Consider the following 16605-nt stretch of genomic DNA (forward strand, 5'->3'; position numbering starts at 1 on the left):
ACCACGTGTCATATTTGAATATATTATGTCAGCAATGACACACGTAAATAATTCAATTTATTTATAATTTATTAAAAATAAATAATTTGAGTTCATTTCCAAATGAACATAAAATTGCAATTTTATTTTGTTTGATTTGAGTTTGATTTTATAACTTGTCAAATTTTAATTTTTATTCAGTAATTTGTATTTTATTTTAATTTTATTTTTTTCTTTTTTTTTATGAGTGAAACGAATAAATATATCGAATATAGTTTATTTGACACTACTTCTTTTTTACGTGAAAGCCTGACGTCAAAATCGGTCGAGACTAATCGCACAAGGTCAAATTGTAATAAATCGGATTTAGAGCCTGAATCGTTCTCAAATAGGCCAATATTTAATTATCAAAATTTAAATTACTTAACTTAAGATAGACTAATTCAATTAAATGGGTGAATGAAATTATTAAACTAAATTCGGATTGAATTAAAGTAGTAATAGATTTTAACAAATCAAATTGAATGATGAGAATAAAATGAGGAATAAACCAAATTCAAGCCAAACGACTAACTCCTCACACAATAGCGAACTCAATCATGTGACAGTGTTTTAACTCAATCATCTATTCAAAATCTTGTTTAATTATTCTGAAATTTCCTAAATTATTTATCAACTTATTTATAGAATTAATAAATATATTTTTATTTAATAGTCTAAATATTTATATTTGAATTTAATTGAATACAAAACATTAAGATTTATGAAATCTCAGTTTGCATCCAAACAATAAAATCAATTATTGTCGATTTAACCGTATGTTGATTGACGTCTTTGATGTAAAATCCATGTTCGGAGGCACGCCAGCCTCTCTACTGTTGTTTCCTGGTGACCCATGCTGGGTTGGGAAAAATTGTGCACATCATAAATCTTCGATACAATGCCAACTCACGTGCATGTGAACTCTTCATTGGCCTTTCACTCGACTTTGACTGTTCATTCTCCATCTTTCAGATAATTCTCGTGAGCTTTGCTTGTATATTCATTTGTTGACATTTTCGTCAATTTTCTCCTCCTTTTTTAGATTTCATTAACATCACATGATGAATAACAATTAAATTAATAACTGTAAAAATAAGATGGACACAAGGCAGATAAGCACAAAAACGACATGAAATTTAATGCAAAACGACAATAGTTTTTGTGTTTATTAAACCTCCCAAATTTAGCTTTTGATCGTCTTCGAGCAAAATTGATAAAAAAACAAAACAAAATTTTAAAAGCTTCAATTCTACACATGACACAATCGGCCCCAAATTCACCCACCAAAACTCATCAAACTCAATTGAAAGAAAAGTGTTTTAGAAATCAAGGAATTTACCTTCACCGCAACTTTGCAACTTCAAGAATCGAGACATTAACTACGATCGATCAAGAAAATGAAACGTGTGTAGTGTGTTGGTCAAACATCATAATTCGTAATTGCGTTTGTAACGCCTCAAATTCGACGGCTATCCTCACTGTATCAAGACGAGTCTTTCCAGCGTGCTTATGTCCTCACTAACACACACCCTAGGAAACTTCCTAGGAGGTCACCCATCCCAAAGTTGCCTCAAGTCAAGCACGCTTAATTTTAGAGTTCTTATGTGATGAGCTATCGAAAAGAATATACACCTTCATGATATGAGTAATACCTATCAAATTTTTTAAACACTCCTCAACTGCACAGTCTCATACCTAAACAGTTTTGGAATCTCTGTCCTTTCGGTGTAAGAACGATTCATTCATATTCACTTTGCCTAGAAGCCTGACAGGAGCCGCTTATTGTCCGTGCAACCTCATGGCACTGGTGATCACCTCCCGCCCACTTTGACCCAGGGCCTCACATGCCCACCAGCTTCCGCTTGATTCATCCCCGAACCACACCGTAATATGAGAGGTCGTCTCTGATACAACCTGTAACCCCACAGATTCGATGACTATCTCCGCTTTATCAAGACGATTATTTTCAGCATGATTATGTCCTCACTCAAACGCACCTTAGGAAACTTCCTAGGGGGTCACCCATCCCAAAATTGCCTCAAGTCAAGAACGCCTAACTTGGAGTTCTTATATGATGAGCTACCGAAAAGAAGATGCACATTTATGATATGAGTAGTACCTATCAAATCTTTTAAGCATTCTCCAACTGCATAGTCTCATACCTGAACAGTTTTGGAATCCCTATCTTTTCGGTGTAAGATCAGTTCATTCATGTTTCCTTCGTCTAAAAGACTGCTAAGAGCCTCTAATTGTCCGTACAACCACATTACACTCAACTTTCTTCACAAAACAAGACCAGAGCCGCTGGTGCATTGCAACCTCAAACCCGCAAACATTTTCTTAGACAAGAACTACGTTAGCAAGATCAGCGAAGTGTGCCTTTCCACATGGTTCCAGCAGCTTCATTTGACAGTGTCACACAATATCACTCTAAAGCTTCAGCAGGCACATTCTGTTACATTAATCCTGAAAACTGGGATGTATACCAAAAAAGTGGCACATATCAATTCATATTATGATGAAGAATTAAGTATAAGAAATGACGACGGTCATAGCATATAATTTTGAAAAACAGTACATGCATCATATCAACTTTAGAAAATTGAGACGCGCATGAGCATCTTCTTTTGACAATATATAAGGCTCCTGCAATCGTATAAGAAGCCTATAAATACATGTGATTGAGGTCCCTAAGCACACACCTCATAAAAAAAATACACCTTCTACAGAGAGTTTTGGAGTGTTTAGAAGATTTCAATCAGAGAAAAAGCAGAGAACTTACAAATTATTAAATGGTCGGAGGTAACATTCGATCTACTTCTGTAAATGTTTGGAAGTGGTTGAACATTTTGTAGAATGAATTGACATTTGTTTTGGATATTTGACACTTGAATAGCTGGTATAAATATTTGTGTTGATTTTGGTGTTGATAAGTTGTGGCTTGGAATAGGTGCATTGATGTTAATACTGTGTTGTGTTTTTTGGATGGTTATATTGATTGATTATGCATATTGTGTTGTGTTTGGATTGGTGTAAATAACAAAACCTGTGGTGGAAAAACTATATCTAATTTAGAGACCGATTTCTTAAATTCAGTATCTAAGTTAGAGACCGATTGTGTTGTATCGGTCTCTCAACTAGCGACTGCATAATGAATCGGTCTTTATATTAGAGACTGTCTTTAATTAGTCGGTATCTAAATTAGAAACCACATATATATTATCGGTCTCTATTGTAGAGACCGATAAGGTAAATGTGGTCTCTAATTTAGAGACCGACTAATTGTATCGGTCTCTATTTTTGAGAAAAATTCTAACATGTTGGGTACCCAGCATTAGACTTGACGCGGCATGTTGAGAGAGCAATCGAGACGAGACTAGACGAGGCGATTTGTTGACATACTTGATCCAAGCGTGAAAGATTGGCCTGTTGAGGAGGCACTGAAGTTTGCAGAACTGGCTTGAAATGCTGTGAACTGAGGGACTGGCCTGAACTGAATTCGGTGATACTGCCGGAATTGGAAAGACACAGAGACCTGGAAGCAAGATTTAGTCTCGTTGATTCACAAGCTCAAAATGTTCTAGAGGCAAACTCGTATCCGAGTCAGGAACATACTTAAGTATAGTAAATCAAAATTTTCAAGAAAGTAAGCTCTTCTTCAAGTTGGGGTAACAAGTTTTTGTAGCATTGCATTTGCACTTTTGAAATTGAATTTTGCAGGAATTTATAGCGCTACCTGGAAAATCCAGGGAGCCTGGCACTAGAAATGGCTGGCGGAGGTACACTGGGCAGAGAAGGGCGCACTATGGCGACCAATATTGGATGCCCCAAAGGCGGGCTGTTTTCACTAACATGTGTGTTTATATCTCGAGCTTTCAGACTGCAATTATTCAAATAATGTATTTTGATGATTTCTTCACTGTCTTTTGTCCAAGTGACATCTCATATGACAAGGAGAGATATCCCGACATGTTGAAAACATTATAGACATGATCTAATATCCTTATAACAGATTGATCATCAGATTTCGGATATTGGCATATTTTTTCCTGCATTCAGTTTGCTTTTTCTTATTTCTTTCTATGCAAAAGACAGTATATACACTCAATTTCGAGCTATTGTTCATGCAAATTATTGTACAGTATTTACAAATGGATTTGTTATATCTTGCGAGAGGAGATTGCCACATAACCGAACCATCGAAACGAGACAAATTTTTCTTTAGGAAAAATTATTCAACATTTGTCTCAACTTTCATTCACCCCAAAAATCCTTCACCATCTTGAGGTTTATCCATGTATCATAAACAACAAATCATACATGATAATGGCTTAATTGGAAACGAGCACACACACTTTTGAAGCATTTTTTATTATTTTATTTATTTATAATTTCTGCTTATAATTTTAAAATAATATAATTTCTGCTTATAATTTTAAAATAATATAATCAACTTCTTAAATTATCTAAATAGGGATGAATGTAGTGCTTCAAATATTGAATTGGTACTAACGTCTTCATATATAATATGAAGTCGTTTTTAAATACTTTTATAAATTTTATAGTTTAATTATATGTGTGTCGTATATAACTTACTATGATATCTACTTAATTAATACAGCGTATATAAACCCATTTTTTAAATAAGTAAATGGATTGTCCCCTTGAAATATTTATATAAATTGTAATTTAGCATTCGATATTCTTATAAAACTCCAAAATTTGATTGGTTTATGTATATTTTTGGTCCTACACATAATTAATAGTTGGAGGAGTCTCAATTCAACAACATTCTGTGGAAAATAATTGAAAGTGTCACATACCAAACATTTTTTTGTTTGTATAAAAGCATTCTAATAAAAAATTATAATTTTAATCATTAGATTATGATACAATTTTAATTATTTTTCCCATCTATTAGATGATTATTCTCGGTTTAACATCTCATCTCCCATAGCCAAATCTAGGACAAACACATGCATAAATATCCAAAAATCCATCGAAAACAAGAAAACATATTTATTATGTCACACACCCTAACAAGATCTATCGGATTAGCCCAGAAAATTTAGTCGAGTCGTTCACATTTTACTGTGGAGCCTTGCGAGAATTAAATGAGCATTGCCCACCTACCTAGCTCTCAAAATTAATATTCTCGACCAAGTGGCCGATCCCTCGAAAGTATCTCCGTTTAGTCTTTGATCGTGACGACATATATTACAAGACAAGATGATCACAGTGAGATGAATAAGTACGTAGAAATTAATTAATCTGCGGAGACAAGAAGTTATCTAGCTAATTGTTAGGCTTGGTTATGGGCTATAGAATGTCGGGCCACACTTGCATTTCCAGCCTTCTGGCTCATAATTAGTGTACTGCAAACCCACACGGCTGCTTGTGGTGGGAACTTGAATGGCTTCACAGGGCATGCATCCGTAGCATTTGTGGTCGCAGTTTGGTGGGCTTGATCCGATCACGTTGATTTCCTTGTATTTTGATGCTCCCATTTCCATTAATCTTTTCTTCAACATGGCCTGCTTTGTAAGTATATATGTTGGAGGAAGAATCAAGAGTTGCAGTGTATTTTAAACAGTATTACAAAGATGACAATGATTTAAAAGTTTGATTAATCATCAAGGCATACGTAATATGATACTAGGATCCATTATCGGTGAAAGAGATCAGTAAAGAAAGACCTGATTTGATGTGAGAAATGTCTGCAATGACTGGGGATTTTGACCTGCAACTGATAGATAAATATACTCAAGAATCATAAGTCGGTTAAATTAAATCAAGAAAAAGAAGTGTGCAACTATTTTTCCTTTTTTTCTTGAAATATAAAATATCATGGCAAACAAGAAATGGTATTTCATAAGGTAAAGCTAAAAGAGTAAGAGTCGTTTTTTTTCAGTAAAAAGAAGTTTAAGAACTCACATTTAATATTGTTGATGTTAAGAGCAGAGCCATGATGATTTGAAGCAAAAGGCGTGGTTCTTACACCAACCAAACAGAGTACTTGCAGAAAGAAGACAAGAAAACAACACAAGATTCCTGCTCTCATTGTCTTGAAGCTCAATGATAAGGTTATTATTAAGGTTATTAGAAAGACAAAAGTAAGCGCAAATTCTGTCTTAGTTTGTGTGACAGAGAGAGTGTTTTATATATAAAGGAGAAGTTTGGATCGGAACTCTTTGAAAAAGGCATTGTATGATTGCCGAATGAATATCAGAAGAGGGCCTCAAAGTCTTTGCCTAAAAAATAAAGTTTCCCCATGTCCCAAAAACCAAGAAATCTCACAAACAAGTTCCGTACTTTTTTCTTGAAAATCCCTCGTATATATAATACACACACATATACACAAGATTTGTGAATAAACCAAAAAATTGATATATTTTCCGGAATGAGAGCATAAGATATTATACGATCAGAGCTAGTAAGGTCAATGTACTGAAGCTAAATCTAGCTTTGAGAGAGGGGAATAATTTTTTTTTTTTGAACTTTGAGCTATTTATTTTTTTTTTTGTTGTTGCAAATGCCAGTATCATCCTCCCATTAATGAAAATTTGAGATATTCTTCAAAGGATATCTGTAATATATTAAGATATAAGTACTTTAAAAATTTACATATATATAGTCTTCAAAGGCACATTTTCGAGTGGCATCTAATTGAGGGGGCTTGCTTCACAAACAGGTGATTCTGAAATCTAATATAAATCTTGAATAAAAATATGAAAGAACTCTTGATAATTAATTTTCCCAATACCAATCAAACAGAATATTAAAAAAACACAAGAAAATATGTATGGGTGGTCAGTGGGCTCTGCGAACAAGTCAGGATTTAGAAGAAGAAAAATTTGGAGCATAGACTGCAGAGCCCTTTTAACTTGCTGATAGCTACATTCCAAAAGTGGAAGAAAATCCAAAGTAAAAAAGGCTGCAGAAATGAATTCCCTCACGCACAGTATCAATGTCATACACATTTATTCAGTTCTTGGAAGCTGAAGAAGGGTAGCAATAAGTTAGCTAAACAAGAAATATAACTGTTTTTCATGTCTATTGGATCAGGGAATTAAGTAGTTTCTTCTACGCCATCCATTTAATTAAATTATGTACTACTTAGCTTTTTAGATTTCCTAAACTTTGATTTTGAACAAATAATTATGTAGGTGATAGTCTAGCATAGTAAAAATATATATCATTATTTGTTTTATGTTTGTGACAGCCAACCAACTATTGTGTCTGACATCACATGGATATTCGTTCAAATAGCTTAACATGAAATGTTAGGTCATCACACGTTTTGAGCAACGTATTTCACCTACGCACGGGTGTAGTGTCAAATGAGCTAGAGCGTTGTAACGACTTCCAGTTGCAGTGAGTAGATAGTTGTAAAAATTATAAGGTCATACCAAGAGAATGTTTGACTATCCAACATAAGCTATTAATCTTAGATCTTTGCCTTAATAGTAGAAGAGAGTAACAAAGGTCATATTAGGTTAATAATCAAAAGATAAACTATGAAGGGAGATGTATGTCAAACTCTTAGGAACAAGATTTTAGATATTCAGTTAGTTCTCAAAGGATGTGAGAACGTAAGGCATAAGGATAAGACCAATAACTCTGATTTATTTGAAATCATGGCTAATCAAATAAAAAGTGGGGCGAGGGAAGTACTTGGAGAGGCTAAAGGCAAGGAGACATGTCACATATTTCAAACATGAAGATTGTAGAGTTTTAATGAAAGATCAAGTTATCCTAGACAGGTGGCGGGATTACTTTAATAACTTAGTCAATGAGACGACTACGAAGGAGTTAAGCGTGGGTGAACATGAAATACATGAAGCAAGGTATCTATTGTTAGATCTTAGAGCTAGTGCTAAGGAAGTAACAAAGATACAAAAGAGGATGAAAGTGGAGAAAGCGTTCGGACCGGATGAGATACCAATTAAGGTATGGAAGTGTATAAGGGAATTTGAGATTCAACAGTTGAATAGGCTCTTTATTATGATTCTAGATACTTAGAAATGCCAGAATCTTGGAGACATAGTATTGTAGTACTGACTTATAATAATAAGGGAGATCTATAGGACTGCTCCAATTATAGAAGGAACATGCTTATGAGCCATATGATGAAAATATGGGAACGAGTGATAGAGCGAAAACTTGAGAATATCACTACTATATCAGTGAACCAATTTGGTTTTATGTCGGGTAGGTCTACGACGGAAGCTATTTTCTTGATTAGAAAATTAATAGAGAGATATAGATAGAAAAAATGGAAAATCATGCATATGGTATTTATCGATTTAGAAAAGTTTATGACAAAGTGCCTAGAGAATTAATCTCTTGGGTACGTAGAAGGAAGCTTGTGCCTCAATGCTACATCGAAATCATTAAAGATATGTATAAAGGTGTCATAACTAGTGTTAGATCTATTGGAGAGATGTTATGTGAATTTACTATGAGAGTATGACTTCATTAAGGATCGACTCTAACTCCTTACTTCTTTTCTTGGTTATGGATGAGCTGAAGGACATATTCAAGATGAGATATCTTGGTTTATGTTGTTTGCAAATGTTATTGTCCTGATAAATGAAACTAAAGAAGGTGTAAATAAAATATTAGATAGATGGCGTGAAACTCTTGAAAGTATAAGTTTTAGAATTAATCTCTCAAAAACAGAATATTTAGCTTTTTGTCCTGAATCTTGACGAATGGGTAGCACAATTGAGATTGAAGGTCGAGAAGTCCTAGGGTGTGAAACTTTTCTCTATTTAGGATCTCTTATCCAAAAGACTGAGGAAATTAGAGAGGGTATAGACCATATGATAAAAGCTTGGTAGATGAAATGGATGATGATATCAGAAGTCTTATTCGCGATAGAAAGATTATTGCGAGATTGAAAGAAAAATGTTATAAAACTATTGTTCGATCATCTATGTTATATGGCTCGGAGTGCTGGCCACTACAAGACTATATATGCATAAAATTTCAGTAGCAGAGATGTGTATGTTAAGATAGATATGTGACAAAATGCAGAATGATAGAATTAGGAATGAAGGAGTTATGAGTTATTTATATGTAGGCCCCATAGAAGATAAAAATAGAGAAAGATGTCTAACATGGTTTTGTCATGTAAAGAAGAGACCAAACACAACCTTAATTCTATATATATTAGATTGACAGATCAATGGAAGAAGTAGAATGAGGGGGTTTGTCATTGAAAACTTGGATAAATGTGGTTAATGAGGATATCTTATATTGTAGTTTAAGAAGTGATACCTGAGAAAATCGCTTAGTTTGGAGAACTAATTTTTGTATAGCCGATTCGTAACTAACGAAAATGTGTTACGATCAATTAATTAATTAATATCATGTCTTAATGCCCTAACTCGATATTTTATTGTCATTATTTTTCTGAATTATTAGTTTTTTTTTCTCCAAAATGTTGACAAAATTAACGATATTTATCGTGATGTCAACATTATAGCAAATAAAAGACTAGGCGTGCATATATAGTTAAATTAGTGCATTAAATTTGATTAGTTTCCTGAACACTAAAATTTGAGAAAAACAAACTAAAGCACAAGCTCCTCTTTGAACCATAGCCGAAACGAAGCTAGCTAGAACTGAACCACAATCGAACCATATGATATCGTTACTCGAACCAAAATCCCCTTCCTCGATATTACGACTATCAGTTCCGAAACCGTGTTACGCTCCATTGATATTAAATGTTTCGTCCAACGAGAATCTTGAGCTCAGAATCATACTTAGTTTCAAGCCTAAAACAAGCCCGGACACGTACCTCTGCGACAACTTCGTTATATATCATACCTGGTACTCCAATTGCTAGTATTGAAATACATACAGATTCAGCCGTTTGTGATTCTTGAAATTAACATTTTAAATGAGTATTGAATGTGAGTAACCTTTTATGAATAGATTTCATCAATTATGATCAACTGTGAAGCGATATTTGAAGAAAAGCTGATCCCATTCCACTCCCTCTATCTTTTCACTACTAACTATAGCTGAGTGATACACCGATAGGTTTCATCAGGGAGTTGGGATTGGCGCAGTAAAATATTATATCTGTGCATCACTTTTTCTTTTTGTTTTTGTTTTTTGATATCTGTGCATGCTTCGAAAATTAATACATTTAGTTAGCCAAAAAAAGGAACCCTTTGGATCAAAACATGAAATATTAACATGATTAGTAAAAGAGGCCATCATGTAATAATGTAATACAGCAGGCTCGCATTTGGTGAAAAGAGACTGAAACTCTCAGTGATGGAGTGAGCTGCGAGTCACTGTTTGGGATTTGATCATTCACTGTAACATTTTGCCTTCTTCAGTACACTGATGAATCAATCTCACTCTTCAACTATTCTTTTAATTTATCGAGATAATTAATTACACATCATAAATAAAATTAAATAATCGATGGTTTAAAGGTCATTAATCCAAACAAATATATATATATATATATATATATATACTCTATATGTTCCTAAATTATTATTTTATTTTATTTTATTTTATTTTATCATATCATGTTTTCCAGTTTCAAAGTATCGCAGCTTTTCAGCAGAAAGTAATTCATTAATGCCAATCAGAATTTCATCGCAAAATATGACTGTTTTGGTCAAGATTCATGTTCACAAATTTAAATTATATAGTTTGCAGAAAAGAAGCGTGTGAAGCGGAGGGACAGAGTAATGACAATTTGTTCCATCCATTTGAGATTTAAATGTGGAACGAAATTTAGTTTTTCCTCAATTTTAATGTCACAGCCTGAAATTATAAATTTTCAATTGCTAAACTTGAACTAGAACTCGAATATTCATGTTGCTCGAGTTCAATAAGAAGCTCCAAGTTTATTCAAGTGTTCATATTTCAGTGGTCATTTAAAAAAGTGTGTATATATCCAATCTCGCTCTAAATAATTATTGCAAAGGCACAAGTCTCAAATCTTTATATCAATGAAGCTAAACCCACACGTACACTCTGAAGTCACTAATTTGAGAGAAGGAGAGGCTACACCCGATTCAGTCCCAAACGTGGATCACCTGTTTTCCAATGGTTATGCATACACCCGGAGCGAAGATCTTCTCAGGTGCAGCATAGTCGAATCCAGGACTATATGCATTAGAGGTAAAAGAAGTAATTCTAACAAGATTTAAATAACATTAGAAAAGAAGATCGTATATTGCTCAAACTTCAGTGGAAACTGAGTTCGTGTTTCACCAATGCGTGCAGGAACTTGACTTCGTTCACCAGTTGAATATGGAGAGTTAATAAAGTCAATCGAAAGCCATTCGCAAGCAACTTGATCGAACAACACACCTAGTGAACATGTATGGCAAAAAAAAATCCTAATACAAATCAAAACACACCCAAATGCCCTCAAAAAGTTTGATCACCACACCATGGAGTGGATCGATTCCTCTACCCTTCCCTAATTAGTAGGGCGGTCCAGAATCGTGTTCATGGAGGTAAATGATCACGAAATTCATTTTAAGTCAGTATGTTAACATGAAAATCATACAAGTATTAGAGAAAATTTATGTAAGAAGAGGAACATTGGATCTGTTAACAACAAACAAGAACACAAAGAACAAACGTTGAAGGATCAGTCCTTGCACGCCACAAACATTATTAGGTAGACGAAAACAGTTAGTATTTGAATCCTGAAGGCAATACAATTCAAAGCATCAAGTAAAACATTTCAAGGAAACCAACTTCCCATAACATTATGTTGATATGATGGCCAAAACCCGAGGCCAGGTAAACAAACACTGAGACTATTTCTTTGGAAGAACTGCTCCCACCACAGCTTCAATCTCTTCCTTGGCTCGTTCAAGAACACTCGGTCCTTTGACTTCATCAACCGGAGTCTTCTCATCAATGTCATCGCTTGTCCCGTGTGTTTCATTTTGGTGGCGAGGCGATTTATCATAGTGTATCTTTTGCTTTTGTGTTCCTACTTCTCCATCTGCTACAATATAACAACACAAACATCAACTTAAAACGAAACCCTTTTCGATTTGTATTCTAAGTCTAAAAAACAAGGTATGATCACATGATAATCATGCTATCTCCTAGAATAAACTTTCGCAATCCCTCTATACCAGCCACCTCACGTTGTTTGTCCCATGAATACAGAGTTTACAATGAGGAACCAAAGCTTTTTGAATTCACATAATTACCATCAAGACTAGGCTTCAACGAATTTTGATAAAAACAAAAACATCACTGTCATAAATTTCACATATTTTCAGCTGTCCTTTCAAATCAAATTAAAGGCAAATTTTGACAATTTATCGGCCACGATTTAAACATGAAATTTTAAAAAAAAAGCTTAAATATTTCAGCTTCTACAGAAAATAGCCCTAAATTTCACAACAAGCAACAGGCACAAGCTAGAAGGAAAGTAAAGTCCAAGCACCGATCGCGATCCCGATCGAGAAACCAATTCTTAAAACACAAAAAATTGCTAATCACGCACCACCTAATAGTCTTGGAACAAAAGCGGGATAAATTCTTCGTACCTGAAGAATGAATTGAAGTGTCCAATTTTTTATTTTCCGCCATGGGAAATGTCCGGAATTTTCAGGTAGATGATCAACTTCGCTGTATCTGTCACTTTTGATCTTATTAAAAGGCTATCGATGTAACGATTTCAGTAGGCACTGGACCGTAAAGAGAAAAGTGCACTGTAGAGAACTTGCTATCATAACCGACTAGGTTTATTAAAAGCCCATAACTATTGGGCTTCAAAACGAACAACTCCGCGTCTCAGCCCTTTTATATTATGGGCTTCAGCAGCCTGGCAAAAAAAAAATAATAATAAAAATAATATGCCATGTATTTATACAATAATTTTTTATTATAAATTAATAAATACTTTTTTTACTTAAAAAAAGAATGACAATAATCAATTTTCAATTCACCATCTGAAACTTGGAGAATTTTTATGCGATGATTTTGTGTTTCTGAATCTGCGATGATCAGTGAATGGTGTGCGAAGGCGATGATCGATGGTTTGTGAATATTGATCGAAGAAAATCTGAAGTATTGTGAATTAATTTGTTTTCATAAATGGTTTGATTTTTAGTTAGTTGAGATGAGATGGTTGGTAATTTACATGATTCAAAAATACAAATTTATATTTAACTAGAGCAAAAATGGAAAAGTGTAAATTATATGTAATTTTTTCTATTTTTAAATGTAAGATTTGTCAGCATGAGCTTTGAATTGGAGACCCGGAGGAGCGGGGGTTTTAAAAACGACGTCGTATAGTCAATGTTGGAAAGTCATTGGATACTGTCCGTGGAAGCTTTCCATTTCATGCTTTGTTTTTTCAAAATTTCAAATTTCAAAGACGTTTCACTACGCTCCAGACAATTAAATTAATGCGATTTAAATCCCTTCAAGTTCCCATGATAATTATGCCATCTGGGTCTTTTCATGTTCTTGAGCTGAAATCCTCTCTGATTTTCGTATATCCTCCATCTGTTTTGTCTTCATATACCAGAGTTTACAAGCACAAATCTTGGAAAACCACATTTGGAATCTGTCTTTCTTTTTGTTGGATTGGATTAGATTTGTTTAATAGATGGGTGCTTCAGGAAAGTGGATCAAATCGCTGATTACCCTAAAAAAGACATCTGGAAATGAACCCGTGAGCTTAAAAACCATCCTTGTCTTGATTTTTCTTTTCTTTAGATTTATTCTGTTGATTGTGTATCCGTATATGCATTTTGAAATTGTTTCCGATGCAGGAGAAAGTGGATGGTAAAGGGAGAAAGTGGAAACTATGGAGGAGTGCGTCTGGTTGGATTTTTGTAGCGGCGAAGAGCAGAAAAGGCGGCGGAGATGCACCCGAGACTGAGGGTTCAGAAGCTTCATCTTTCTCATTTGGCGGTGAAATGGCAGCGGCGGTGGCTGCTTTGGCCAGAACTTCACCTCAGGACTTCGTAGCTGTCCGGCGAGAATGGGCAGCAGCTCGAATTCAAACAAAGTTTCGCTCTTTTTTGGTATTCTCATGCATAATCTTCTTTTCCAAACTTTAGTAGCTTTTTTAAGTGCAGTTGTCATTGTTTTTACATGACGATGGGTTAAAGTTTGGTTGCATTTGGGATAGACGCACTTAATTTGAATTTCAAATTTATTCAAATATATTTTTATTATTTTAGAAAACAAAATCTTGAAATGCAAATTTAAATTTGCATTTTATATAAATTTTCGTGCTATTAAGGTAGATTTTCAAATTCAATGAATTATAATGTCATGAAATTCATTCTGATTTGTATGATTAACCTGTAAATAAATAGAGAATGAATTTAAAATATGATATATTAGCGTTCTTGAAATTGCAAGCTATTATTGCTTGGATTCTGTTGAGAAATTCACAGAATTATGTATTTTAAACCTGCATTTGTTATCTATTTTGAAAGTTCTTTCGTTAAAGATGCTCCATAAATGAAAATATTTTGAAGGCAAAACGTGCTTTAAGGGCCTTGAAATCTCTGGTGAGACTACAAGCTATTGTTCGGGGACGATTGGTGAGAAAACAAGCTGCTGTAACGCTGAGGTGCATGCAGGCACTTGTTCGAGTTCAAAATCGAGCTCGAACACTGGCTAATCAATCATTTGCTGAAGGTCAGCTAGAGAATCAAATCGAAGTCGATCCCGTGAAGCTGGCAGAGGTATTATGAGTTACAATTACATATTATGACTTGTTATGACCAATTTATGTCAAGACTAGCCTGCGTAGTTCTCTGTGTCTGTGTCGATTGTAAAGTTGAAAATTCATGTTTCTTTTTCAATGTGATTTCAGAGTGGATGGTGTGATAGTCGTGGGACGGTTGAAGAGATGAGGTTTAAGGTTCAAATGAAACAAGAAGGAGCTGCCAAGAGGGAGAGGGCAAATGCATATGCCCTTTCTCAGCAGGTAAATTGTAGGATATGTCATAATTTTATTTCTTTTTTGTTGATATTTTGGATGCATTTTGACTCGATGATATATGTATGTTTTAAATGTTTTTCAGCAGTTAAGAAAAGACCCAATTTTGAACACGAGGATGAAGAGTGCGACTACACAGATTAAAGTTGAAAACAAGGGGCTGGAACTCGGCTGGCTTGAAAAATGGATGCCTGCCAAGCCATGGGAGGCAAGGACTATGGAAGAGTCCCATGTCGAAATATCTCGATTGACGACGCCTACTTCAAAAAAAGACGGAACTAGAGCAAACGGTCCATTTTCAACTCCATTCCGTCAAGATTCATTGACCAAGAAACAGAATACATTCTCAAAAGTTCCAATGAGTTGTCAAATTTTGCGCTCATCATCTGAACCATGTCCTGGACTTGCATATTCTGATGAATGCACAACCTCGAATTCTTCCTCCGGGACTTCCAAGACTGCAGGTTCGGGCGAAAATCCGAACACTAATAGTTGCACCAAGCCTCACTACATGAGTTCGACACTGTCAATCAAAGCTAAGAAGAAACCGTTCACTGATTCATCTAATCATAATTCCATTGAGAGGCATTCGATCGAGAATTTATCGTATCATGGGAAACCAAGTCCACTTTCTCGAGGGGTTGCTAGGAAGAGTGCTGATACGGATCTTTATTCAGTCAAGGGTCACTACAACTCGATGCACACCGGACGAGATTACTACATGATCAAAAGCAATGAATCTTGATGGATTCTAAATACGTATATGTGTAGATTCTTTGGTTTTGAATGCGATCAACACCTTGTTGTCTGGTTGATTTCTCAGTATATGCACATCATGAATTTTCTAGTCATATTGTACTCTTCATGGCTTTATTTTATAGCAAATCAAAGACGCAAATTTTATATTTCAGTTCACATTTCTGGTATTTGGTATCGTTTATAATTCAATTTATCTTTAATTCTAGCTATCGCTGTTCTATATTTTTTTTTAATACAAAATGAAGCATCAAAAAGGAAAATTGTATATTTTCATCAAAGTCATTTCAAATTCATCATTCAAATTAAATTAAATCCTTCATACAAGGGCAACACGAGGGATTGTGATAATTTCTAAAATTGGATAAAAATTTACTCGGAAAAAAAATTAAATTCTTTTTTTTTTTTTTTGTAAACTGACATAAAGAAAGTTGTACTGCTGACAGGTCAATTCTATCGATATTCACAATAAAATAGAACACTTTTAGCATAAAAAGTAATAGTTTTTTCAGGGATGACCCATATAAGATATCTGTTAAGAAAATACATGTCTGAGATCGTCTCACATAAATTTTTACCTAAAGTGTTAGCCAATCAAATTTAGTTAAATTTTAAAATAAGAGTTATATTTGTCATTCCCACTGTCCTATCAAGAGACTAAATTAATTTTTATAAAAACAGTAACAGATAATATACGAAAATTTCAACCCTTTTTCAAATTTTAATTATAGCTTACAAATGTTGTCCTACATGCGCTATAATGCATTTTCTGTCAATACAATGATTATCAGGTATCTTGTGAGACGATCTCACGAATCTTTGTCTCTGAGACGAGCCAGTCCTACCAATATTCACAA

General features: G+C 34.4%; 1 protein-coding gene and 1 long non-coding RNA gene across 3 annotated transcripts; one reads left to right on the forward strand and one right to left on the reverse strand.

Moving 5' to 3' along the window:
- Window positions 1-11575: 11575 nt before the first annotated feature.
- Window positions 11576-12777, reverse strand: LOC140812797 (uncharacterized). Its single transcript, XR_012113754.1, has 2 exons — window positions 12576-12777; window positions 11576-12022 (listed from the first exon to the last, which is right to left on the reverse strand). It is a non-coding gene; the product is annotated as an uncharacterized lncRNA (long non-coding RNA).
- Window positions 12778-13352: 575 nt separating this feature from the next.
- On the forward strand, window positions 13353-15920 carry LOC140832524 (protein IQ-DOMAIN 6-like). Of its 2 annotated transcripts, none has more exons than XM_073196612.1 (5): window positions 13353-13708; window positions 13809-14063; window positions 14526-14735; window positions 14867-14980; window positions 15081-15920. In XM_073196612.1, the coding sequence occupies exons 1-5, from the start codon at window positions 13643-13645 to the stop codon at window positions 15735-15737; spliced, it is 1302 nt and encodes a 433-aa protein (XP_073052713.1). In that variant the 5' UTR covers window positions 13353-13642; the 3' UTR covers window positions 15738-15920. The 2 variants fall into 2 exon arrangements, with proteins under 2 accessions (XP_073052713.1, XP_073052705.1); XM_073196604.1 differs by having other exon boundaries at window positions 15078-15918.
- The last annotated feature ends 685 nt before the right edge of the window (window positions 15921-16605 follow it).

This window comes from Primulina eburnea, chromosome 1 (genome assembly GCF_022965805.1).
Source record: "Primulina eburnea isolate SZY01 chromosome 1, ASM2296580v1, whole genome shotgun sequence".
In the NCBI taxonomy this organism is placed as follows: domain Eukaryota; kingdom Viridiplantae; phylum Streptophyta; class Magnoliopsida; order Lamiales; family Gesneriaceae; genus Primulina; species Primulina eburnea.

Coding starts and splice junctions, on each gene's coding strand:
- LOC140832524 (XM_073196604.1), top strand. CDS start 13,643: ATGGGTGCTTCAGGAAAGTGGATCAAATCGCTGATTACCCTAAAAAAG. Junction 13,709..13,808: donor AGACATCTGGAAATGAACCC/GTGAGCTTAAAA, acceptor TTTCCGATGCAG/GAGAAAGTGGATGGTAAAGG. Junction 14,064..14,525: donor CAAAGTTTCGCTCTTTTTTG/GTATTCTCATGC, acceptor AATATTTTGAAG/GCAAAACGTGCTTTAAGGGC.